The sequence below is a fragment of the Arctopsyche grandis genome, chromosome 5 (genome assembly GCF_051622035.1).
Source record: "Arctopsyche grandis isolate Sample6627 chromosome 5, ASM5162203v2, whole genome shotgun sequence".
Classification (NCBI taxonomy): domain Eukaryota; kingdom Metazoa; phylum Arthropoda; class Insecta; order Trichoptera; family Hydropsychidae; genus Arctopsyche; species Arctopsyche grandis.
In genome coordinates, this window is record NC_135359.1 from 12,081,938 (window position 1) to 12,109,783 (window position 27,846).

At 32.2% G+C, this 27,846-nt stretch overlaps 2 protein-coding genes across 4 annotated transcripts; one reads left to right on the top strand and one right to left on the bottom strand.

Moving 5' to 3' along the window:
- Positions 1-475: 475 nt before the first annotated feature.
- On the bottom strand, positions 476-22,708 carry LOC143911741 (protein phosphatase 1 regulatory subunit 14B). 3 transcript variants are annotated; one of them, XM_077430757.1, is made up of 5 exons: positions 22,442-22,708; positions 2,710-3,012; positions 2,536-2,625; positions 1,984-2,025; positions 476-1,891 (listed from the first exon to the last, which is right to left on the bottom strand). In XM_077430757.1, the coding sequence occupies exons 1-5, from the start codon at positions 22,466-22,468 to the stop codon at positions 1,850-1,852; spliced, it is 504 nt and encodes a 167-aa protein (XP_077286883.1). In that variant the 5' UTR covers positions 22,469-22,708; the 3' UTR covers positions 476-1,849. The 3 variants fall into 3 exon arrangements, with proteins under 3 accessions (XP_077286883.1, XP_077286884.1, XP_077286882.1); XM_077430758.1 differs by having other exon boundaries at positions 2,710-3,380; XM_077430756.1 differs by lacking the exon at positions 22,442-22,708 and adding an exon at positions 18,441-18,674.
- Positions 22,709-22,803: 95 nt separating this feature from the next.
- On the top strand, positions 22,804-27,801 carry LOC143911699 (uncharacterized). Its single transcript, XM_077430703.1, has 10 exons — positions 22,804-23,178; positions 24,639-24,808; positions 25,109-25,206; positions 25,295-25,536; positions 25,609-25,729; positions 25,808-25,871; positions 25,969-26,063; positions 26,235-26,479; positions 26,785-27,214; positions 27,296-27,801. Exons 1-10 carry the CDS (start codon positions 22,918-22,920, stop codon positions 27,427-27,429), a joined length of 1,860 nt encoding a protein of 619 aa, XP_077286829.1. The 5' UTR covers positions 22,804-22,917; the 3' UTR covers positions 27,430-27,801.
- Positions 27,802-27,846: the final 45 nt, after the last annotated feature.

Here is a 27,846-nt window from a genome sequence, read left to right on the forward strand (position 1 = left end):
AGCACTTATTTAAACTTTCATTAGCCACACACCTTCTATTAATTATATACCTAACTTTAAGTCAGAGTAAAAGTGTATATGTTTAGTAGGAGGTAAATATGTACGATGAAATTTATGTTTATTATTTATTTTTCATTAAATAGTGCACTAAAATATCCCAAGAAGAAAGCCATGCAATAACAATGTCACTAGAGGATGAACATATGTAGGTTATGCAAGTGTTTCTAGAAACATAGAGTATGGGTACATAGATTCGCATTATCATTTTCGATATCAACATTTTTCATATATTTATGAAGGCCTAGTAAATGTTGAACGCAAAGCTATTAAAATACTAAAAGACGTCCAGCGTGTATATTCATCCTACACTGATGAGATTCTTTTAGTGTTTGTATATATGTTTGTGTTCGATGCAAAAACAAATTGTTTCATTAAATCTCTGCATAGAAGTGAAAAGGAATAAAATCTCAGTTTTCGGAATAAATACATGTATAATATATTACAAATAAATTCAGTACAAAAATGTATAAATACAGAGGGCAATTGTTCGTAAATAAATCAACTAACTCGGAAGCCAAGTGACTCGATAAATTATTTATGTAAGTATCTATATGATGATTTATAAATAAACAACCTATCATTAAATACAAAATTAATCGCAAAATAAAACAAAAAAGCTGTCAATATTTTGTTATAACGCAAAAAACTAAATAAACTATTTTTCCGAGCAGTAATTTTGTAAAAATAATAAAACTGATTTTTTCGTCATTTGCATTACTCGCATTTTTTTCAATGATCCAAGATCAATGTATTTCTGTAAATTATTTTTTTATTTATATATTTAACATAGTATGATATATGTATGTATATATTTTTGAGCTAAAAATGAAAATCTAAAGAGTAAAATAAATAATTAAAGTAATTTATTATTCACTCAGAAATAGGGAGCACACACACACATATATATGTACATATGTATGTATTGACAGTCGTGTAGCCGTATTGTAATTTGTGATATTTACATATCTCTCTCTATATTACTTAATATTTTTATAATCACTGGTGGATATGATCACATATGTATGAGAAATCACATTCCCTATTTCTTTACAGATTCTAAAAACACAATTCAAACAAAATGAGAAACGTGACGTGAACCAGTACACTGAGAATTTCTCAAATATGATTAATTAAAGTATCTGTGTGCACACACAGTAACCCCTTTAAAGTAGGTTGTAATCACATTGTATTACATTTTTAATTATTAAACATCGACATCTTCTATTAGAAGCAAACTTACACAATAAAAAATAAAATCCTATTTTGATTTATGTAGAGCACACACTTTTTGTATTGTATGTTTTATTGGAAAAAACTTAGTCTATATAGGTTGAAGTAAAAAATAATACAACTTAAATCCTATAAACAAAATTCGAATGCGTTTTGGATTTTATGTTAAAATCAACATATTATTATGGATATCAATTGTATGATACATGATATATTTTGTTATATCGATAATTCTATATCAGTCATTAAAATATGAATTTTTTTTCATTTCTAAAAATTTCTCTAAAATTGTTCCTTATTGAATAGTCTTAAATTTAAAAATAATTATCGTGTAAAAACGGCTTCACACAATTGATATTTGCGATGAATTTAGGGATTACTGTATGAATGTGATTTCGAATATAATATAATATATTATATTTTTTACGTGTTTACACACGAAAGCTTCGTTATACTCATTACTGTGCAAATAACCTATTGTACAATAAATCTTACTTATGGCTTAATTAATTTACAAATCGTATTGCAATACACATTTGGTTAAAATCAATGACGAAAATTAAAGTGTTTTGGCTTTTTCTAGCAGTTCATTGATGAATTTCTGAAAAAAAATTGTAATGTTTGAATTAATTATACATATACGCATAAGTACATACAAAAATATTATATTGTCTTTTTAAAAATTAAACATACATTTACATCTTTTTTAGGTTTTTTGGCATCTGCTAATATATTCTGTAATTTAAAATTTTATTTGTAATACAAAAAAAAGCTTGTAATAACTCATTGATATTGCGTCCTTCAAGCACAGTGGTGATAAATAGTGTTTTTAAGATTGGAATAAATCAGGGGGTAGGATGAGTGGAATATAAAAAAAAATTAAGTTTTCGTAATTCATTCCAGTTACCCATCTTTAGATTGTAAGTTTCTTTGGTTTTGATTTTTTACTACTAATTTACTCATTAACATTTAAACACGTGGATTTGGAAAGTGATAAGAAATTAAAGTTAAGACTTAAACATTTTGTACAGTGTACAAAATGTTAATAATTAAAATAAAATAAAAAATGGGAAGCCATTTTGAAATTTTACCAGTGTGCTCTGAGAACATGAAAAAAAGAAATAAATGAATAAAGCTTCATTAATAGCTCAATTTAGTCAAAACGAGGACTTATAACCAGTGTGCTCCAAGTACGTGATATTCAAATTAAAAATATATATATTAAATTTCAATAAGGAACATTACATGTAAATGATGTCGTCGATATTCGTCACTGTCCATATCAAGAAGTTCATCTATGTCTACATCTACCTCAAAAGTTTTCACATTATCTTTCTGCAAAATAAAAATAAAATCATTGCCAGGTTACAAAAGCAGGTTGAATTAAATCATTATTGAACTGTAAATAGAAAATCATACTGGTATGTCGTAGAGTTTCTGCAGTTCATCGTAGAGCCACATCTCTACAGCAAGCCGTTTGCGAATGAGTGCCATCTGATGTGAGCCATATTTGGCAGTGAGAAATTTCTCCCGACGTTCTTTGACTTCTCCTTTGTCGATGAAATTCACAGTCTTGGCGGAAAGTCCAGTCTTGGCGGGCGAGGGCTTTGTCGGCGACAGGATAGAGGCTGGAGCCGGAGCGGGTGCTGCGCCCCCAAACCCGGCTGCCGCCACACCACACTCCATGCCGCACTGCGCCCCCGCCCCCGCCGCCGCACGACTCTGTAATCAGACATGATTATGTTAAAAAAAAAAAAAAACAATCTCCTCAATCTTGGAAGACTTCAATACAGATCACAATTGTATAAATAAATGAAGACGACAATTAAGAAGCTTAAAAAAAAGTTTTTTAAAAACATACCTCTTTTATAATTTGTATATAAAATTATTATTTTGAATAAAAACACCAATATTTTTTTTTCTACCGCCGTCTATGTTTAAAGCCGTGTCACGACATAAGGTCCAAAGCTATAAGATCCAACGACAAGGGCACCACGAAAGAAGATCCACCCGTTAGAATGCCCACCTGCTAAGTGATCCAGACAATAAAAAGCCCAGATGATAAAACGTCCAACCGAAAATCGTCCAACCTGTTAAAGGTCCAGCCACAAAAAGTCCGAAAACAAAATATAAAACATAGATAAAGTAATAATGTTTAATAAAACGATCCATATTTACATAAATCGGATATCGAGTCAATTTGACTCGATACTCGATTGAATACTCGGCGGGTTTAAATTTTTTTAATTATTTTCCGAATAAAATAATAATGTTAGATTAAATCATTGCAGCACTTGACATCGAGTCGGGTGCTGCCAATCTATTCAGCGCAACGACAATTCAGCGCAAAATCAATTTTTTTAATAAATTTTAAATGCGTTTTCGAAAATAATTACTGTATTGAAATTGTCGGCCATATCTACATGATAATTTCATAAATGCGAATAAATTTATTTGATACTCTTTGTGCCTTGAAATATTACGCAAGCAGGGTTTCTCAACTAAGACCGCAAACATTTATTTTTAAGCAATTTTTTTTAGCAATCCAAACTTTTACGTATGCAGGGCTTCTGAACTAAGATTCGCAAATCGTCATTATGAAACTTTGTATTTGATAATAAAACATTAAGGTTCAAAATATTTTCCCAATTCAAGTCCATGGGCCTGAAAAACGCCGATAGGCATTGTATTTTGATCATGTACAAAATAAAAAAGAATACTACCCGCTAAGCCTTTCCAGGTAGCATTGAAAAAAATGCATTTAACATGGGTCGTGTAATCCAAGCCATTAATTTTTCAACATTTATAAAGACTGGTTTACACCGGAATTTCTGAATTTATAACCATAGCAGAATTTCCCGATAGAAATCCCTAACTGCAGATTTATCCCTAAATTTAGATTGTAGCTTAGTATTTAGATTGTGAGCTAAATTACATTTTAACAGCAAAGAAGAAGATGGAACTAGTTTTGGAAAAATACATTCATTAATATACTTATTTTGTTTATTTTATATTGTTGCAAGATATATTAGACTCTCTAATAGCACTGAGCAATCCACCTCATATAGTACAGCGGTCGGACTAAATGCCATCTTGCTTGCACCTAACATATTACGCGATACAACCATATATACAACGAAAGCATTTAAATTGCAATTACCGCTTGAGTTAGTACGTTTAGATAAAAAAAATATATATTGAGATAAAAAACCAATCTTTATAAACGTGGTGAAATAAAAAAAATTGCCAAATAAATGAAAAATAGCACGGAAAAAAAATCCGTAAAAAAAAAATATATTTTTGACTTTTAAAATTCGCTAGACAATTAATTAGAAGTATTTTAAAGCAATGAAATATAACAATTAATAGGAAAAATATCTGACTATTGATTACAATACTCAGTTTGAGCGTAACAATCCTAAATTTTGAGTTAAAGACCGCAAAAGCCAAAAAACTGTAAAAATCGCGGATTTTTTTAAACGCTCATATCTCGTAAACGATCGCCCACCAACAAAAATTAATATCATATTCGAATTCAGTGGGTCAAACTTAGTAAAGATTGGCTAGTCTCCGCTCGGGTATTTTTTTTTGTTGCTCAGTGTAATTAGAGAGTCTAAACACACCTATAACTCGAAATCCTCGGCGGTAGTTATCTAGGGTTTGTTTGGATTAGCTACAATTTTTATACCTGCTTTCTATTGGATTCTAAATAATTCTAGTTGGAAATGTTGGCGAAATTTTCAGCGTGGCGGAAAAAGACGTCACCACTCAAAGGGTTAGTAAAATTTGGGAGTTTTCCATTGTAAAAACCAAACGCTCAATTCCACCCAAAGCCAACACATCATAATGTCTTAGCAGCCAACACTTTTTTTTATCAAAGTACGAGTACATATTTCCATTTCTCGTCTTTTTGACTTGTTCGATTAAACTAACATGTTTTTCCAAGTTCATTTGGTTAGGTTGGGTTAGGGTTGGTACTACGACGTACACTAAAGCTTAGTGCATTGATGTTTGAATTAGAAGTTAACTGGCATTAAGAAGTAAATTTGTAATTATATTGTTACATCCGTACTCACTACGTCAATGAAATTATAATTTCACTATAACATATATGTACATACGTAAACATATTTACATATGTATTTATTATACACATTTACTCATAATTTCGATTTGAACTATTTCTAATCCATTCTATGACTATATACATACATATATATCTATACATATGTACATATACCCAACATTAAACTGTAATTATTATTTTTAATTAAATAAATAATCTTTTCCGTCAAAGATTATAATTTTTTTAATTATAAGCTTCATTGTATAGTTTTTATGAATACGATAAATTTAAATGAAAATTTGTTCCACTTTCTTTATACAATACATATTTGCATGTGCAGTAAAAAATAACAAAAAAACTTGAAATGAAATATCTTAAGAAGTGAAAAGTAATTAGCACTAAGATCGATATTACATATTACATATATTTAGTTATTTTAAATCTACTGAATGTGTTCAAAGAAGGGAGATATTTCTTTGTGTGTTTGGAGAATGTTTCCAAACATCTCCAGTTTTCATTAAAACACCAACCCTTGGGATTTCCTTTTAGAAAGATTCTTTCAATGGGAAGTTTACTATTTATGAGGCGTTCAAATATTCAGGGACAGGCGCAAGCCTATCTTCTTCGTCAACGAAGCTCAATGTCACTTACCATACTGGGTAATAATGCTTTAGATTAGTTCGAAAACAAAGCGCTCGTCTTAAAGTAATATTTCAAAGGTCGTGATCCCAGAATTGAGCGAGATATCTACAGACGAACAACATGAAAAAAAATATAAGAGTTTTTAGCTCATTTTATTTTATGAAATCATATACCTATGTATGTATGTATATATATACAAAATAACAAAAATACATATTGATATGTAATTATAATTAAAAAAAATAGACGTTCTATTTGTAAATTTTTTTTACGTTTTATATTAATAAAATGAATATGCTTCACATAGGATTGTATAAAATGAAATAATTTCACTAGAATAGTATCTAGTTTGAATTAGTAATAGAGGATGTTAATTAGCATAGAAGCTGTTATGTAAATTTACAGAGTGCAACTAAAATATTCAAGCGTGTAAAAAATCTACAATGTTTATAAACAAATATTTTCACATGAACTGTTTCATAATTTCACTTAATTTATTAAAAAATCATGGGAATGGGAATTTATTTGGTGAAAATTATTAAATTTCGAAAGTAGATTTCATTGCAATGTTAAAACAATGAAAACAATTTTGACGTTATCAGCTCACCGAAAACTTAACAATTTATTGTTGTTAATCTGCTTAAAGTTTGTAGGTGTTACAGCAAAACTGTTATTGTCAGTGAAGTTATAATTTAATGAGTGATGTTATAATTTCACCGACTCGAGCAGTGAGTACGGATATAACAATAGAATTACAAATTTCCTTCTTAATGTCATTGAATATGCAATTCGAATTACAACGTAATACCAACCCTAACAACCTAATCTTAAATAAATTACACCAACCCTAACTTAACTTAAACTAACCTAACGTTGAATAAATAAAACCAACCCCAGCCTAAAATAAATAAGTGTTGGCTGCTAAGATATTATGATGTGTTTGCATCCAGTCCCACATATGCGGCATCAAAAATAGCCAAATCGAAACAGATAGTGGACCATGAGGAGAGTGGAAATGGACAAGAGCGGGGTTGAGGGCGTAGAGGGCGTGTGAGAGCGAGTTCGGCATCGGAGTGGGGATGGAAAGGAGAGGGGTTATGATGTGGGGTGACGCGATTCGTGTCGGCGACGCACTATCATCCAACTATCGAAAATTATAATTTCACTAATAAGGGCCAGTGAAAATGTAATTGGATATGATTTCACTGAACTATACCCAGTGACTGGTTATGATTTCACTGAAACTTCAGGGAAATTATAATTTCACAGTAACAGATATACTTTTCAATAATTCTTGAGATATTTAATTTAAAGGAGATCTTTAATTTTGAAAATGTGTATCCAATCTTTATTTATCTTTCTTTAAGAACACTTTAAATATATAACTGCTTCAGATGATCAGTATAAATTCCAATTAAAATAAATACACGCAGAATTCGATGTTTAACCATTTTGGTTTTCCTTATTACCTCCATAACTTTCTTGTGACTCATTACTAATGATTCATAAGGTAAAAATAAAAAAAAAGCTTCCCAGAAAATAGTTTTCACATGATCCAACCAAACTTTTAAATGTCTTTTCAATATTAGGCATTTTTGATCAAAAGTTTAAAAGTGCATACAAATATGTATGTATGTATGTACATACAATTATATTGAATAATTAGTATTGATTTTTGGAATAAATTCATAAAACAAAAGCTAATTATAAGGTTTATATTAGTTTCACTTCATCCGTTATTTTTATTTCACTAATACATATTTATATTACAATTTATGATTAAATATATCTTAAATCAATATCTTCTTTATGCAATGAGTTAAGTTTTATTGATAATGATTAATCCTTTAATTAGTGGAATTATTTTTAAAAAATGTTTTACGATATTCTAGAGATTTATACTGTTATAATTGTATATTATGTATTTGTTTGGTATTAACGATAGATTTTATCTGTCAAAATATTTCTTATCTCTTCTCAGATAACTTTTATCCACAATATATACGCATATATATATTATAAAGTTTTGATTATAAGATTAAAATAAAAATTTTGATTTGGAATGATATTGACGTAAATGTTTTATCAGTGAAATAAATAACTATTGATGTAATTTTCAAAATCATTATTAATAGAAAATGAAATCATTTCACAACTCAATTAAGATGAACACATAATTTATGCAGATATAAAATTGGGGGAAAATTAGTAATTAGACAAATAAATAAAATATAAACATCGCACTGGTTCTATAACTTTAAATAGCACTCGCATCAAACTTGTTGCATAAAATCTTTAATTTAAATTTAAAACACAGTTTAATTTTTTACTTCAATTACGTGATTCTGCAATTTTATGAAGACAGTTCTTTTAAATTCCCATCGACGTTTTAACAGACCGTAAAACTCAGTCATTTTTTATGTATTTAAATGTCAATCTGTATTAAGAATCAATCAATCAATCAATCTGTCAAACAGGAACAAGAGGAACAGGCTTTTCCTCCCGTATTAATGTGCGCGTGCAGAATACGGGAGGAAAAGCCTGTTCCTCTTGTTCCTATTGTACCCTGCTCGCGCAAATTAAGTGAGTATGTACCGTTTACCATGCACCCTTTTTTTATCTTTCAACTTAAGATCTTTCGATTTTCGATCTTTGCCTTCCGATATTTTCGTTTTCGGTAATTTAACATTCCGGCTCGTCACGTAGACCCTGAAAAAAGTCATACATTAATGGAATGCAATACTAAAATTCAGCTTATTGATGATATTTTCACAAATTTTTGATGACGAAGTGTTGTTTTAATTGCAGCAGGAGAATTGTTGATACTTTTAACTATTTTCAATATATTTTGAAATGAGGAGGTATGGACGACTGATGAATGTTTTTAACATTTCAATGAAATAATACGAATGAATCATGCAACTTGTATTTATAAAAAAACGTACTGTGTTTATAGGGGGAGGTGAGGCAGTTGGAAATGTAAAGTGCGATGAGCGTGTGCACGTAATACAAAAGCACATACCATGACGATATAACAACTTAAGGCTAAATAGTCATCAAACGATGGTGCAATGATTCTAAAAGTTAGTAAAACCAATCACAAACAAGTGGAATTGTGTCCTTAAATGTCTATAATGAAATTGAAACGGGACGACCCGTAAAATTCAAGTTGACCATTAAAAATCTAATTATTGGCCTGGTCTATAATGTATGTATCCATGTATGTATGTATGTATGTATGTGAGGGATTTCAAACTAAAAAGTAAAATCATATTGTAATGTTAATTGTTATCAATTAGTAGGCATGTAGTTAATAAAAGCACTATTATGGACACACAAGGTTCTTATTAATGCTATTTTTTTAACATACAAGTAAAAATGCCTACAACATATATCGGTCTCTGTGACGAGACAGAATGTTAAACGACAGAAAACGCAAATATCGGAAGGCAAAGATCGAAAATCGAAAGATCTTAAGTCGAAAGATCAAAAAAAAATGGTGCATGGTAAACGGTACATACTCACTTAATTTGCGCGCGGAACGGCTTCCTACGCCTATACGTATTTTTTATAACGAACTTTGCTTCATTTGTAGTTCATCTTTAGAGCCCATGAGTTACTGATTTTATAAAAAAAATCTTATATTGGGGGGGGGGGGGGGGGGAGATACTTGGCTTCAAAGAAGGCTAGAAGCCACTATTATATTATAAAATACAATAAAAAATGAAAGGGTCTATAGATCATACAAGTAGGATCCGTTCGCAGAACTATATACATGATACATATGTAAGTTGAATCCCAGATGCTTTAGAAATACATATGGGTATGTACATATTCTCAGCGGCGGTTTATCATACATTGAAAATAAGTACGCACTTGGGGCCCCCGAAATGAGCCTTTACTACCAAAATATACAACTTACAAATTATTATCATTGTCCACAATACGTTCGTCAGCCAAGAATAAATGAAATTAAAACCTATTGTATTTTAAAATAGTACCTATTTTATTCGAAAAACTGCTAGTGTTTCAAGTACACGAGTAAATAAATAAAAAAATATGAATCCTAATGAAAAACCATATACTGATAAGCATGATAAAAAACGATGATACATTTTTTTTCTGAAATGGGGGCCTCAAATTTCAAATGCGCTTGGGGTCCCCCATTTACTTGATCTGCCACTGCCATAGAATCGCTCTCAGCCTCCAAAAATGTTGCTACAAAAACTCTGCGCGGCAGAGTTTGTTCATTGTTTGCTAAACTTCGTCTCGCTTCTGACTTTCCGTCTCTCTCTTCGATGGCTCGCTTTTAGACGATACTTTTGTTAACAATGACCATTCTATGCATTCTACTTCTATGGCCACTGCATATTCTTTTTTATTGCGATAAAAATGGTAGTGGCATACCCAAAACCAAAGAAATAGAAAAACACAACCACAGTAATAAGAAAAGAAAGCTGGATTTTATTCCGTAAATAATATTTGAAAAACACGCAATGAATTAAGTTAAATTAAATCCCGTCGCTCCACTAAAAATCGGTAAATCTCATGGTACCTTCCAGTGGTGGCTAGTCAGAAAGGGGGACTGCGAAGATGAATTGGCCTGTAGTAGCTCGTTAACCGTATCGTTGACCAAATACAAACAAAAATAACACGCGTATGTACTGGGGGCTGCAGCTGTTGGTATGGGGCTATGGGGCTGCAGCCCATATGGACGACAAAAAATAGCACGTATATGTATATGTACTATATTGGGAGGCTGCAGCCCATATGGACGACAAAAATAGCACGCATATGTACTATACTGGGAGGGCTGCAGCCCACACCCCATATGGACGAGCCGTCACTGATATTTTCGGAGTCCCTTTACATAGATATTTTTCCAACTTTAATTCTCCCGAGCAACGCCGGGCAATTCGGCTGGTAGTAATATAAGAGAGACTGTCCTTGATATAGAATTGATTCACCAAGAAAGCCTGCGAAAATAATATCGGATGTGTGTATGTATGTTAGTGTAATACAAGCAGTTGTAATGCTTCACACACGAACGCTTGAAAATATGCGTCTAGAATTGCAAAACAAGTAATTGCGATACACATTTATTTTTCCAATTGTAATTATTATCATCAATATATCAATATATACATCAGTCTTCGATGGATTCTATTGTATCTTACATAGCATTGTATTTTCAATTTCGCAATCGTTCTCTAAGTATCGCTTGCGTAATCACCATTTTTACATGATCGAATTTGCGTCAATTATTAGCGCAAACTAGTTTGTATTTGTAATTGAAAATTTCATAAAGAAAAAAGAAATAAACGTTTGAATCGATCACGTGTTTGCAATCGAGTTGTCTGTATAAGAACTACATAGAGAAGCATTTGTTACACATAATAACGTAGTAACCGGTAAATTTCTTGTTCGTGTGTGGATTCCATGTGAACCTTGCACAGTCGCAGCAAAAATTGTGATCCAGTTTCGTATGTGTATTCACGCGATACCAATTTCACGCTTTTTAAAAAGCATACCGAAATATATAATTTATATAATCCGCCCTAATATCGCAACACATCTCTGCTATATGTACGTTGTATTGCAAACTGTTCCGCATTTCGAGATCATCCGATAAATCTCTTCATACTGAGCAGTAAACGCTATTGGGTAATGTTTTTTTTTGTACTGCACTAAACTTTCAAATGTACACGGTCAACGCATACTCGCTATTGCTTTCATAATTTGCACACTATTTTAGAATATAAAATTAGCATGGCAGAAACCGTGTCCGGTTCCGGTTAAGCAAAATATAAAAAAAATGTAAGGTGCTATCCCTGGGTTGAGTTCAAATGGCGCTTATTATATCTTTAAAACATGGTCCAATTATTTTTTACATATTTTTGCCACACCGACATAACAGAATACTCTAACGCGTCACTGTGACCAGACATATGAGCATAATACAAAGGTAACATTTATCGGCCCGGCAAATAAAAAGAACGCCCCTCTCTAAAATAGCTCGCACGACAGATAAGTTTTTCGCTCGGAAAATCAGACGTCAAATGGTTTGCCAGTAACAAAAATAAACACCGACCCTAACAAACTAATCTTAAATGAATAGGGCCAACCCTAACTTAACATAACCTAACCTAACCCTTAAATAAATCATTGTTGTCTGCTAAGATATTACGATTACCTAGTGAAAATGTAACTGGTAATGATTTCACTGAAATGTCAAATTTTATTTTTGTTACTGGCAACCCGTTTGACGTTTGATTTGCAGGGCGAACGCCGATTCTGTCGTGCGAGCTATTTTAGAGATGTTAATTTGACGTTTTGAAAATTTTAATTTGAAATGTCGTTTTGACATTTGTGGTGTAATTTATTTTACAGCCGTGCCAAAAATATTATCCCTAATATAAATACTATATACATATGTATAAGAATACAGACATATAAGCATAATATAAATACTTTATATATTAATTAACGAGACATATATGTACATATGTTATAGATAATACATTTTTGAAATCATATCCAAATAGTGGTGACATAGTGGGTAGGATGGTCTTTGCCAATTTGATGGAGGAACTGCTTCAAAAATGAAATCAGATAAACTGGCAAACTTTGATAGGAAACGATTGACTTGGAGTCACAAATATCTAAGTCTGATCAACAGCATTTAAGATTATACTCAGAATAAATTCTTTAAATCGAGGTCAGCTCACGGGATCGAACCTGGTGACTCTCGGTGCTTAATATCAACGCAAACACCGAGCCACGCTGCTGGCTTTTATCTAGCCATACACAAAGTCCAATGCAGTAAAAGAAGTGGGGAACGCTGCATAATTGCCATAATGAGGAGAGACAGGAAACGGAATACGTGGGTGAGAACTATGTATGACAAGGGTAGTGGATAGAGTGAAGAGATTGAAATGGCAATGGGCGGGCCACGTGGCTAGAAGAATGAACGAAAGGTGGACAAGAAAAGTGTTAGAATGGTACCCGATAAGATATAAAAGGGTAAAAATGAAGAAAGATGGGTAGATGAAATTAGAAAATTGTAGCATGTTGGAGAGGTCTTCACCCAGCAGTGGATGGTGAATAGTTGTAAATGATGATGATAACATTAAAAAAGTTCAGTGTAATTCATTTTAACCAGCAGCATAGATCGATGGTAAGCATGTATGCTTTCAATGGTGTGGTCACGGGTTTTATACCGTATGCTGCTGGCCAGACCTTGGATATGCGACTCCAAGGTCGACTGTTTCCTATCAAAGTTTGCCAACTTATCTGATTTCATTCCGACAAATTTCCAGCCCTGTTTCAGCCCTTTCGCAAAAATTCGATTAATTCAGCATCTCGATTTTCGCTGATTAGAAAATACTGCGAAAAATTGTCTGTAGATGTCTCTCTAACTGTTAATCGTTTGACCATATGTAGATGTCGTGTTTAATACATATGTGTATCTATTTAAATAATGCTTAATCTGTATAGCACACGTGTCGAGTTGGAGCAATCTGTTAGACGAGTGTGCATGATTTATTGAACACTTAGTAATCATTACTAAAGGGCGGACCGCAAGGGTGCTTTTTCCAGGAATCAGGGCGTTTTGGGTCTATTTACAAAGCTAGAGTGCAAAAAAAAAGGTTCTTCATAAAAATTGAACAAAGTACAGCGAACAATTAACAATAAAAGGCACGCTTCCAGTCCTACCTCTAATCATTACCTACAATGTAAAAATGTAAAATGAAAAAAATGCGCCGCAGCTAAAACTATAAAAAAACGTGTTTTATATACGCGTTTCATTAAATTTATTGAGTTTTATTAAATAATGAAATGGAATGCCGCAGCTAAGGTTCGCTTTTTAGAAGACTTAGCATATTGTTGCGTAGGGGTGGGTGGAGGATCCAAGTAAAAGGCCAACAGTCGTTTCACAGCATTTATTGATGATTAAGGAGATACACGCAGTGTCACTTCTAAGTCCAGAATGCCCTGATATCGCCTACGTACCGCCTTATAAAGGGTAGATCTCTCAGGACGCCTAATCTGTTTACCTGTTGTATAGTCACGTATTCGGATATGTATTTCCCCGATATTGGGTCTCCCCGTACCGATTCTGAGAAATAACTAATATCGGTCATTGTTTAGCCTAAATGCACTTAGACTCCAGATATAATCTTTGGAAGTAAGTGCATGCATTTAGTTAATCCGATAACAGATATCCGTTGGTCTAAGTACAATTCGCTCAATCCACGGCGTACGTAACAATATTTTATGTATGAATAATAATTCGACGAGGAGACACTTTTGGTTGAGGTCATGTTTAAGGGCTTTGGATGCGAAAAAATGTGTGGCTCAAAATTGACGGACATTATTTGAGCCATTAAAAATTCGCGAATGACATTGTACATCAATTGGAGAATAGAATAGTAACACAATCGAGTATAGAAACTGTTACAGAAAAGTTTGTTTAAAAATAGATATAAATAGAAACAAAAATCTCGTTGTTGTTGCTGCTAAATATACATATGTATATACATATAATACATATGTACATACATATAATATAATAAGCTGTTGTATTAATTGGAATGATCAATGTCATAATCATATGATTCCCTGTAAGAAAGAGAAAATAAGACAAAGGACGAAATTAAAATGGCTTTGGAAGAATAAGAATATACTTAAGCTTTATACTTTGACTAGTAGTGTTACCCGTTTGGTAAATGGAAATTAAATGAAAACCATGGAAAAATCATAATTTTTGTTTTATTAAATTTATTTAAATCGAAAAAAATTTTAACGACCGACCAATCACAAACGTCGTTGATACAGCCAATCAGAAACGAATTACAGACGCCGTTTCGGTTTTATATATAAGATTTGTTTGAAGGGGTTCCCGGAAAGATGCACTAAATTGCACTGAATAGTAGCGCAGTTTCGAGAAGTCATAATTTTTAAAGGCGCTCAAAAAGAACTTACGCAATAGAATTCCACAAAAAAAACGTTTGTACCCTCGGATAACATCCAAATACCCCTTGTCGCTTTTTTATGGAATTCTATTGCGTTAGTTCTCCTTAAACATCTTTGAAAGTTTGGATGACTCAAGAGTGCAACTATCTCGAGTGAAGTTTTCCGGTCACCGTTTGAAGGTTCGTTTGTTATATATGTATGTATGTATGATGAGGAACAAATGACTAAGAGAGGTGGAATAAAGTGGACGAGATTGCGCAAGGCAAGAATGAAGGAGGATTGAAGAGGCTTTAATTTTAACTATAAGTGGATAGCGAAAGATTGAACATGATTTTTATTATGATGAAGTAATGATTATTACTTTACGACAGCTTTTTAGTGGTTTTTGTAATGTAAGGCGTTCGGGTGTGATTCACTCGACTGATATTAAAATTCAGATTGCGCGGTGTTTGTGTGAATTTATCTGATATGGATGTCTAAATGAACGTATACAAGAGTGCTTGAAATGCTTTATACACAAAGCCGATAACTTTACTTTGCGAAAGTGGAGTTATCGGTTTGATGATGTAAATAGTTATCAGCTGTGATGAAAATAAAAAAATACGATTTTTTTTACGCGTTTACCAAATATTATATTTTCCAATATAATATTTGGAAGATACATATGTATGTATGGAAAACAAAAACAAAATGATTTAGTCCAGTTATGGGATTTTTTTATTATTTTTAATTCAACGAATCAGTTTTGGAAATAATGGTTTTACTTTAATCTAATATGTATATAATTTCGAAAGAGACTTTGTATGTATGTAACCATCGTTGATTCGTAGTTTCCGTGACGTTAAATTTAATAAAAAAACAAATGAATATTCAAATAAATTTAGATAAAATAAAACTATTAAATTAAATTTAATAAAATGGTTACTGTTAGATTAGCCATGTTTAAGCGGTTTACATTACAAATACCGAGCGAAGCCGGGTAAAACCACTAGTATATAATAGTGACAAAGTATGATATCCGCATGAATACTTAAATGTACATACATATATAAATGTCTACTCGATATGTTTGATTTAAATGTGAGTCACGATCAATGAAGTTGTAGTTCATGACTCATGAACCACAATTTCATTGACAGTATCCTGACCAGACTGACTTTACAGTTAAATATCTCATACAAGCCACGGTGATGTAATTTTTTCATTCAAAACGTGTTGTACCAAAGAGTTAATATGACTATTTGAATATACGTATTGTGTCGAAACCTGGTAAATTTTGTGAAACACGTTTCAAAAATATCCGTTTCCACGCCAAACAAATTCACGTCATGATCAATTTGGAACGAAGTGAAAGAAGATCACACAGTAAACAACATACGTCACGGATTATTAGCCATACACCTACGTCAGGTAGTTAAATTTTAGTATGGGTTTGCATAAATTGAACAAAAGCTCAATCTTTACAAAAGGAATAATCTTCTAATATTAAACGTAAGCGGACGCTTTTGCATTACGGTTATACATTGTTCACAATTTTATGCTTTATTGCATTCATGAGATCAAATGCAAAAATTCGTATGGTCATATTTGGTAATTTTTATCATTCTGAATATTTATGGTGTTATGAAAGGTCGAAAGACACGTTTTTTGTCAACTCGAATAGTATCCGTCTACCCACACAAATTTATTTGGATTTCAGTACATTTTATAAGAAGATTATCAGAATAAGTTATTTCCTAGTAATTTTTATAGAATTCGTTGGCAATGATTTTGATTTTTTCTTCAATGACTTAAAAAAAATCTTCAGTTTTGGCGATGTGACGATGCCTGTTTTATTGAAATAGGTTTATGTTTTCAAATTCATTAATTCAAAAAGTATATATATCCATATCTAAGCTACTGGATTATCTCATGAATTTATACTATCAATTTTACCAATTTAACTCAAAATATTAGAAAAAGATATTGAACAAATTAAACAAATAAATAAATATGAAAATTGATCGTATCCTACAAGGAAAACTTTTTGTTTAAATTATGGTAATGCTATAAAAATATGCGATTTAGATCTTCACGAATGAAGGCAGTTGGCAGTTGTATATCATATTATTTTATATCTCTATAATATCCACAATTTGAGTAAAATTAATTACATAATCATCTGTATTTGTATTTTGACCGTAGGAAGGATAATTTGATTTTCTCTTTGATAAGAACCCCCAAAAATTACATTACTGTATAGAAAATGAAAAATATTCCTCTTATATTTATTTATATAAATCACAGATGAATTTATATTCTTCTATGCCCAAATCTAAATCTGATTTATTTTGTGTGCGAGTACTATTCATACATACATATGTATGTACATAATTAAGAAGTTTATGACAGAAAAAATCTTATACTGACAATTAAAATTCATAGGTAGTTGGGATTATTTTTAGATATATTCAAGTGGCCGAATTAATATGATTTTATCCATTATCTTAATATTAAAGAATATTTTTAGTATGTGTGCGTTTCAGAAAGACAATTGAAATAAGTATAAGTTGAAAAATTAACTATGCAGTTGATCACTGGAGTTTTGAAGTAGTATTAGGATAGTTGGTGGGAGTCTTGCATGTTCACAATGGTGCTTCTGTTTACAACTAATCGATAGTAGTAATTGACTTACAGGAATTTACTGACTAGGATAATTACTGCGGTGTTTCCCCTTATAGGCAACGGTGGGTTGCTATGCCTCATTCTAAAACTTTAGATCTCGATTTACATATATTGGTCCAATTCATCAAAATATGTATGTATCTTAAATGACTAATAGGAATTGCATATTTTTCTTCTTACTGCCAACGGAAAAGAGGCATATGCATTATTAAATTTCACGTTTCTTTGTTTTAAACTGTATGAAAAATACTCGTGAATTTACTAGAAATGAACAAAAAGTGGAGTCAGCTAATTTCGTATCTGAAATACTCATAATGTATCAACTACATAAGTATGTACATATATATGGAGTATAAATAGCACCCACGTGGTAATCCATACGTCGGATACGCTTATTTTAAGAATGAAAAGTTGGACAGATGGTACTCGAAGGAAAAACATCGTCTTTCCCGAATCCAAACAAAAGAAGAACACCGAATTTAAAAAGGGAACGCGAAAGTCATCCACGATAAATTCCAATCGGAATCTTCTTGGAAAAAACAAAGGCGATGTTTAGTTTAAAACAATCGGCGATGCGTTGAAGTCGTTCTTTGTTTATGAAAATTGGCATAGACGGGTACACACTGCCGCAGCGCTAACCGGTGCAGACGAGCCGGAACATCCACAAACGAGCTCGACACGAAACTGTTATTTTAATTAGTCTTCGCGAACGGAACGCACACACCAATAAGTACAAGCACCGCGAAGGATGCACTCGAATTTATGGATGTATAACAGGAAAAAGAATTGCACGCGTTTGCACCTCGCATCCCCAATCTCCCGTCTCCAGCGCGTCGTTTCCCATCTTCCCACACGCGGCAATAAAAAATAGACGAGGGGTGGCGAAAAGATAGGGCTAAGGGTGAAGCAGTCGTGCCAACTTTGCTGGCGCCACCGCTAAAATCGTCAGGGATGTCGGAGCGGCCGCCGGCCAGTGAACTGAGCGGAGAGCGCGATCGTCGACACGGCCACGAAAACGCACGATCGCTCGCCAACTGTCTGTGCAGTGCGGAGTGCGGAGTGCGGAGTGTGGATCGGTCGCAGTCAGCGGTGGGCAGAGGCAGAGGCAGAGGCAGAGGCTGCGGTCATCGGCCGCTGCCGGCTATCTTCGACTCTCCTCGTCTCTCCTCGGAATCGCTCTGCTCGCTTCGGCCAACCTCGTCTCTCGTCGTCGCCAGTCGCCACTCGAGGGCTGACGACCCGACTGGAGCACCACGATTTCGTCTTTTTAAATATTTATACTCGGGTGATTCGTTTCGAGCACATTCGCAAACGGGTTACCTCTCCATAATTTATTATTATTGTTATTTCATATACATATGTACATATGCGAACGATGGAGCTTTTCCCGATTCAAATATATAAATATAAATATATAAATAATTTAATAATATATAAATTTATAAATATATATATAAATAATTTATTAATCTATATATAAATTAATATAATTTATATAAATGTATATTAATATATAAATAATTTAATAATATATAGATTTATAAATATATATAAAAGCCAGCAGCATAGCTCGGACGTTAAGCTTCTGCTTACCGTCAAGAAGGTGCCGGGTTCTATCCCTGAATGAAAATGAATTTTTCAGAGTATGCTGTTGGTCAGACCTGGATTTGTGACTCCAGGTTGATCGTTTCCTATCAGAGTTTGCCAATTTTCTCTGATTTCATTGTTGAAACGGTTCCCGGAAAAAAAAAATTGGCTAAAAATCCTTCCTGCCTACTATGTCACCACTATTTGAAAAATTTGATTGATGTACAATAAAAATTTATGTACAATTCATAGATGTCTCGTTAATTTGCGAGTTTTTTCAGTGTCTCGCAATTCAACGACTTATAATAAAAATGCTGTATTTGTATTTGTAATTGGCCAGGAAGGCGCATTGGGATTTACCTGTAAGGCCTTCCTGGTATATATGTAAAAAATAAAAAAAAATAAATAAAAAAAAAAAATGCGAAAAGATCTCCCATCGCATCCATTCATTGCGAATCCATTGTTTTTATTGTGTTGTAAATATGATATTACAGAATAGATACTTGTCCACAGGGAACCTGATCAACGAGTTATTGAAACGCTCATGCAGTTTTCAAACTTCAGTGCGCGGATTGTACGCTGCGTGTGAGTATATACGGGCTTGCAAGCTCGCACAAAGATATCAAATCTTGCTAATACAAAAGTTCAAGTTGCTCCTTAGATTCTAAATCTCAAATATATTCTGAGTTTCAGGATATGTACCTCGCTGGTTAAGCCAGAGAGGTCGAGGGATCAAATCCCGGATATCCAGATCGACCGACTCCTATCATAGTTTGCCATTTTATCTAACTTAATTGTTGTGACGGATCCAATAAAATCTATTGTTAAATATACCAAAATATCAGTGTCGTGCGGTAAAATTCTCCCTGTTTTGTCGCACAGTCTTACTTACATGTGCGCGAGCAGAATACAAGGGGACTCGGTATGACGTCACTTGTTCCCCTTGTATCCTGCTCGCGCTCACGCAAGTAAGGCTGTGCGACAAAAACAGGGAGAAATTTACAGTACGCCACTGGTTCATATGTACGTTGTAGAATGTGTTTAGAATCATATTTATGTACAAAGTTTGACCATAGGTGTCGCTTTGGGGCAACCTGCCATGACACCTATGGTAAAAATAAAATAAAATATTGTAAGGTAATTTCACATTTTAGAAAAATGTCAGAATCTACTGCTTCGTATGATCTACATATGTACATAGATATATGTAAGTATTGTATGTATATAAGAGAGGTGAGTAAAAAATATGAAAAATTCAAAATCTTGATCGCAGGATTTTTCACAAAATAATATAAATTTGAAGCTGGTATGATGCATAAATGAATAAAAAGGATCTTATTTGAAATAAAAACTTCAACGCATTTATGTATTCTTTTGTTTTTATTATGTTTATTAATAAAATATATGAATTTTGTTGCTTTTTATTATTATTTATACGGTAGGAATTGCACCCCGCTTGTTAGAATCTGAAATAAATCATTTATTATTTTTGTGCTCGTCGTTATAATATGGCAAACTGAATGCCAACAAAATGGCAGCAAGGTTGCTAACCCCTGATCTCAGAAAACGCGAACGCACGTTCATAAATAAATAATTGTACATTTTTCATTGTACAAAATTTCTCATGGATGGGTTTTTCCAGCAATATAACATAATCCATTTAAATGAAATTATTATAATAAATGTCCTATTCGGAAAGTACGTCTCCTTTGTGTATTCTTCTGGAGAAAATAATTTGCCAGCAAATTGGATACATATCTACATATAAACGTGTGCACAATAAATTAGTGTCACGTTTTTTATACAAAATATCTATAATTTAAAAGACACAAATATATGTATATAATAAAACAAATAAATTATCATTTTCATACAGAACAAAAGAAGACGTATTTAATTAAGAAAAATCTATATAAATTAAAAAAAAAAATGAATGAGTATCTATCTACATATATATTGCACTTACATGTAGATAGAAAACTAATTTCGTGAAGTTATTTGAAATTATTTTTAAAATATTAGTAATAGGATAAATGCAGTATGCATGATTTAGTGGAACCTTATTAACTTATAAAAACATTAAAATAATACATATTCCTGTTAGAATCTCATACGAAAACGACTGCGATACGTTTATGTGCCATTCTTTCTTTGTTCTAAACATTTGATTATGAGAATTTATTCAAATATGTACGTCGTCTGCCCGACTGTAATTATCGATCAAAATCAGTGAATCTAAATCATTTTTTTTATAAATAATAACAAAGTACTTTCTTTATTAAATTCTGTAGATTCACGACTAATGAAAAAAGTATAGTCAGAGCTGCTTATTTTACACACTACGTATTATTTTGCACGAAATTTCATTCAATAGATACTATTTTTACATACCTCCTTTATTTTATCTGATATCTAATGGCGTATTGCAAACGCAATATTCTTCAGGCTTTAATTTTTTTGAGTACCAAAAAATAAATATAATAAATAGGCACTTATCATCAGCATAGCTGATAGTAGAACTCTTCATATAACATATATAGTAACTGATTGTGACAAAAAAAAAAAAAAAAAAAAAAAATATATATATATATATATATATATATATATATATATATATATATATATATATATATATATATATATATATATATATATATATATATATATATATATATATATATATATATATATATATATATTAAATATTAAATGATAATAATTTTGGACGAGATGTTAATATGCAGTCGAAAAAAACACCGAATATATTTTAGTATAAAATTAAATTAAATCACACATTTTAGAATTGTACTAGAATGAATTATATACTGAAAAGTGTACCGAACCAGAAACCATTCAGTTAGTAAGATGTATTATAAATACTTGTAAATAGGTTTTTGAGCTCTTTTTCCTATTATGCTGTAGATTAACATTAGAATAATATAATACTATGATTACTAACCAAATTAAATTAAATTGTAAAATAGAAAATGATCAGTAGATCAGTAGCTATTAAAATAGATATAAGATGTATTGTGAACATAATTTCGTAATAATAAAAAGCATTTAAAAATAAAAAAATTATAAATCTTGAAAATAATAATTAATTAATTTGGTATTGTTGTTCTTTGAACGCTTTGCCTTCCAATTTTAAGACAAAGATTAAACTGCCGACAATTTCACAAATGAATACAAAGAGGATTCGTAAATTTTACTCACATTTCTAAATTTAAAAAACAGCGACATTTTTGTAAGTCTTTCTTCTCTCGAACGAAATTCCAGGGAGGCAGTCTCAGCTTTTCACTTGATCACTAACATTATAATTTATCTATTATACTATGCGATATACCTATTTAGCACACGATTTTTCGAATTGTATACCACTATAGGATTGGTGTAAGCGAGGCTTACAGTATAAACAGTATATTAACAACGTTTTATCACAGCCAAGTAAGGTGTTGTAGAGTAAAGAGCGATCGATCGAGTGAAAAAGCACCGTGATAAGGGGCTGCACGTGGATATTGAGGGGCGATTGCCAGAGGCGGGGAAAGTTGCGCGCGCAGCGATCGCCAGGGGGCGCCACTATTGCAATATCGACCGCAACTCTCAACAATTACCAGATGTACTAGAGACTAGGGCCTAGAGACTAGGGCCTAGAGACTAGAGCCTAGAGCCTAAAGTCTCGAGTGGCCGGTATGCGTGCGTCGTTTCTGCTCGTGGTCGTGGCGATGCTGATGGCCGAGGCAGCAGCTCGGACCAGGCTGAAGAGGCGCGATCTGGACCCTCAAACCTGCGTGGATAACTTCGACATCCACAGGGACAAGATCATCAGGACCGAGGACTCCAGAGACATGGGGGCCAAGTATATCAACGAAATAGACCTCGGCTCCAGGGACGAGTGTCTAAGGCTCTGCTGCGAAACTGAAACATGCGATGTCTTCGTCTTCGAGGAAAAGGTATGAATAAGTAGATACATATTTTGAAACGCACTGTACAGGTGAAACTATGGTGTATGGATATTAAAAGGGAGGTCCACTGTTGAAACAACAATACCCTCCTCAATTCAATATACATATCTATTCAGTATCAATATTGATGAATGGTGCAATTGAAAGATGTAAAATGAAAATGTGTTGGTGGGCAGAGAGATGTGATAAAAATAGAGGGGCCCTTACGAATAAATAATTGTTGTCAATTTTACGCGGTACGTCTCTGTAAATACGCACGGAATACAATCGGATCAATTTATTTAAAAAAAAATGTATCCCATGTTGTTTATTGTGTGTTTTTGAATGTATTGTGCAATTTTTACCGATGCTTGCCCATCTTGCGAGTAATATAAACAAACAGAGAAGTTTATATCGGACATACGTCGAGCACCAAGCGTTAGATACAACTGATGCTAAAATTATTTAGATCTGTCCGTGGACAGAATGTCACTTGACAACGATATGACACCTAAAGCCGCTTCTATTAATATTACATTTCTCTGTTGGTGGGTCAATTTTTGATATTATATGGATGTTAAATATTATATAATAGCACCGATTCGACTTCCGATTACGTGCTAGATATTTTCTATGAGAAACTGCGCAAAAACTTATATGAAAACAAAACAACATTAGGTAAATAATTATCAGTATATTTTTCGCTACTTAATTTGATGTCTTCATTTACCTTCGTGGCAGTTAGTAAATCTAATTCTTCAGAATCATTGTTTCGTAGATTTGTTTTCGGTTTCAGAATTATAAATCGTGTTAACTATTATCGATTATACTCTGTTGATTAATTCTGAGTTGATCCTCAGTATGAAACGATTAAAAATTTAAATGGCCAGTTTGTTCTATAAACAGTCAATAATTTTTACGAAAATTTTGTAATAGTAGTGTAATTTTGTGATATATAGATAAAAATGAACGAACAGCCAATTGCTTCTTGTTTTAAGTATTTTTGAAAAACATATAATAGTCGAGCAGTCAGATAACTTACTAGTCATCTATTTACTAACGAAATCAAACGGAGTTGCTGACCAAATGAATACAGACCTTAAAAATGTACATTTTGTAGAACTGCATAAGTAGAGGAATGGACAAATAACTATGTTATCAATTACATGTTTCTTTAATAAGTTTCAGATTTCAAAAAGGCTTAAGGTTTTTTGTAATACAAGTAAAGCTGCATTTATTTATTTTTGATTTTCTTTAAAAGATGAAACTGTTTTAATAAAATCAAATAATAAAAGTTTGTTCATATCATTAAATTTCAATAAACCTAGCCTCTCAACAATAGGATATTCTTAATTAAGATCTAATAGTTTGAAGAAATATGATTATTTGGAATCAGACTCCATGAAGTTCAAGTACGACGATTCATTCAAAGTGCACGATTTAAAAAAACCATTTGTCATTCTTTTCAGAGTCCTGGTTCGTGTTATTTATTCCACTGTGGCCCGCCTGAAGACTTTAAATGCAAATTTACAAGGCACACGAACTTTTCGAGTGCTATCTTGGCGGTAAATAGGCATCTGGCTGAGTTAGAAGATCAGATAAAATTGACCAAGCATGAACAAGATTTGGCCAGTTTAAGGTTCTTAAATTTAAAATTATTATTCATACAAATATTATTTCATTGTTGATAAAAATACGTTTATTTAAAGGTTCATAACAAAGCTTTTCAAGTATTTTCGACTTTTATTTATTGCCAAGTTGACTGGAATCAAATATAAGAAATATCTTTGTATATATAATACAGCAAAATAAGTTTTGAATATGGAATTACAAATTCAAACTGTTTGCGAATAGAAATATTTTGAAGCATTTTGGTATTATTATAATACATACTAACTCACTTTAGTTTGTGTAAATGTACATAGTCATAATTTAATAGGAAGCAGTTCCAAGAGACAGTGACAACAACAAAACCAACAACACCACATTCTGTCGTGCAAGTTCACGAAACTATTCCTCCAGCACCCGGTAAACTAAGTAATTTAAAAGAAAATTGAATAATTATACATTGAACATGCTTTCAAGTCGTTGTATTTTCAATTAATAAATTTAAACCATTTTGTAGGTCGTAGATGTAGCCGTTTTCAGTTTGAATGCCATTCATCAGAGGAATGCATTGCGATTTATAATGCTTGTGATGGAATACCTCAGTGTGCTGATGGAAGTGATGAAGCTCCCGAGCTGGGTTGTCCAGCTACGACTACATTGCCACCATCAAATCTGCCACCGAGAGAGATAATGCCTCGTTTGCCATCAATTCAACAAGCATCACAGTATAATGTTCCAGAAAATATGCCATTGACTAAGGTAAATTGTAATTGCAACTATTGACATATAATTTCAATACTATTTAATATCGCAATACCATTTTTTTTATAGGACATACCTATTCAGCATCATCCTGCGTTTATGAGTCCGATTTCATCGCAGGATAGTCCACCGTGGCCGCACCATTTAGATCAACTTCCACAAAGTATTCAACACGCTAAACAATATAATGGTAGTACATATTTTAAATACGTTTTAATAATACGTATATTTATCTTTATTTATATTCCACCTTAAAATATTATTTTAGATAATATGGGGGGATCACACATATTCAATCATAAAGGAGGACTTCAAGTCACGGAAACGGATGGGTTTGTTTTTATTCAACATTCTTATTCGAATGAATAATTTGCGATAATATCTTGATGAAATTTGATAAAATATTTACACAAACAAATGATGTTTCAGATTAGCAGCTGTTCCGTTGGATTACAAACCTATGCCGTACGATTCCGTACCAGAAAATAGTTGGCAACATAGAAATTGGCCTCAAATGCAACAAGGTATGTAGACAAGATAGATTATATCCATCAACATGATGAATATATCAATTTGAAAATAAAACTGCATGGATCGTTTTTTAATTAATTCATTTATTTATTGATGGATTTCCACATTAAAATTGTTTCAATTTTATATATGCATGTACATACATTGTTGTTTAATGTTTACAGAACAAATAAACATGAATGAAGGTCCTCCAATGTATCATTTAGAAATGGAACCTAAGACATCATGGAAACAACAAGCTATGCAACAGAACATGCAAGTTCAAAATTCAAAATTTAGAATGGAGAATAATCAAAATAGGCTTTCTCAAGAAATGCCACCTGAAAAGTTGAATATTCCTACAATTTCTAATATATTTCAAGATAGAGAAAAAATGTGGGCTGTTCCCCAACAACAACAAAACTTACAGGTGAGATATTTTTATCAAATTTGAATAAAAAACGTTATATAACATTAACATTGTCGATTATCAGGTTCTAATGAGAGGCCTATACAATTATCTCCAGCTTATAAGTCCATATTATAAAGGTCACATTGTGATTATATTACAAATATTATATATTTGCTTATAATAATTATTAGACCCATCGATATAGATTTTATAATGATGATTTTAAAATGACAAATGTTATTTTATACGGAATGCAAACACATAGATAACAGGCCCATATCATTGTATGTATATTTATCGTATTTTTATAATTTTTTTTATAGGAAAATCTAGAAACATACCCACAAAGAAAAATGATTGCACTTCCCGAAGAAATTTACATTAAAAACAAGTTAACTGATAATTCTGATAAAAATTACTCCCCACCATCAAACGATAAACATAATAATGGATTCAAAAGTAAAGATGAATATTCGCAAGTAGAAAATAATAACCATTCTAATGAAGACCATTCAGAAAGTAATAACAACGAGAGTAAATTAAAGGAAGAAAAGTCGCATATAAATAAAACAAAAAAAAAGCATCTGAAATCGGAGCATATTTCAGATAATGATAAGAGTGTGTCGGAAAAGAACAAACAAACGAAAGAAACCCCCGTTAGCAATTCAATAATCATGGGGAGACAATTTGACGATGACGTGCATGACGGAGCTGCAGAAAGACCTCCCGGAGCTATCTTACTTCTAACTTTAGGTAAGAATAGAGCATAGAATGTATTTATTGTTTGTAAAATATAAATAAAACGATATATATATATATATACATTTATTACAGGCGTGTGCATGACAAGTATTATGGTGGTACTGATAGGTTGTCGGCTGAAAATGGCTCGCCGCAGAATGCGCAGATTAGGAAAATCTCCATTTGCTCACGATGCCGACTATCTCGTAAATGGAATGTACTTGTAAAATAAAAATACAGTCAGTGATAAAAATGTGATTTTTTTCAACATAATGACTTGTGATAAGACTTGTAAATACGAAATGTACATTGTTATCAAGTATATAAATATCTACAAATGTGTTTTCTCCCGAGAAATAGATGTAATATTTCGCCGAAGGAAAATTGTTGCAAACTGCATTAGTTGGGGGGGGGGGGGGGGGGCGTCGAAATTCATCGCAAATCATGAAAGTAATGAGTGGATTTTTACCTCTATTTTAATAATAAAACTGACTATAAGTTTAGATAAAATAAAGTAGATAGGACATATCACAGATATAAAGTTTTGCATCGAGATTTCCATGGGCTTTTAATAAATGTTTCTTTACACATACGAGGATAAGAAAAAAATAGGAAAAATAAAATTAACACAAAATATTATTTGT

Excerpts from the sequence above, each read along its gene's own strand:
- LOC143911741 (XM_077430756.1), bottom strand. The coding sequence starts at position 18,482 with ATGGGAAACGACGCGCTGGAGACGGGAGATTGGGGATGCGAG. Across the intron at positions 2,626-2,709 it reads AGAAACTCTACGACATACCA|AAAGATAATGTGAAAACTTT; the intron begins GTATGATTTTCT and ends TTTATTTTGCAG. Across the intron at positions 1,892-1,983 it reads AACCTAAAAAAGATGTAAAT|AAATTCATCAATGAACTGCT; the intron begins GTATGTTTAATT and ends ATTTTTTTTCAG.
- LOC143911699 (XM_077430703.1), top strand. The coding sequence starts at position 22,918 with ATGCGTGCGTCGTTTCTGCTCGTGGTCGTGGCGATGCTGATGGCCGAG. Across the intron at positions 23,179-24,638 it reads TCTTCGTCTTCGAGGAAAAG|AGTCCTGGTTCGTGTTATTT; the intron begins GTATGAATAAGT and ends CATTCTTTTCAG. Across the intron at positions 25,207-25,294 it reads TCCAGCACCCGGTAAACTAA|GTCGTAGATGTAGCCGTTTT; the intron begins GTAATTTAAAAG and ends ACCATTTTGTAG.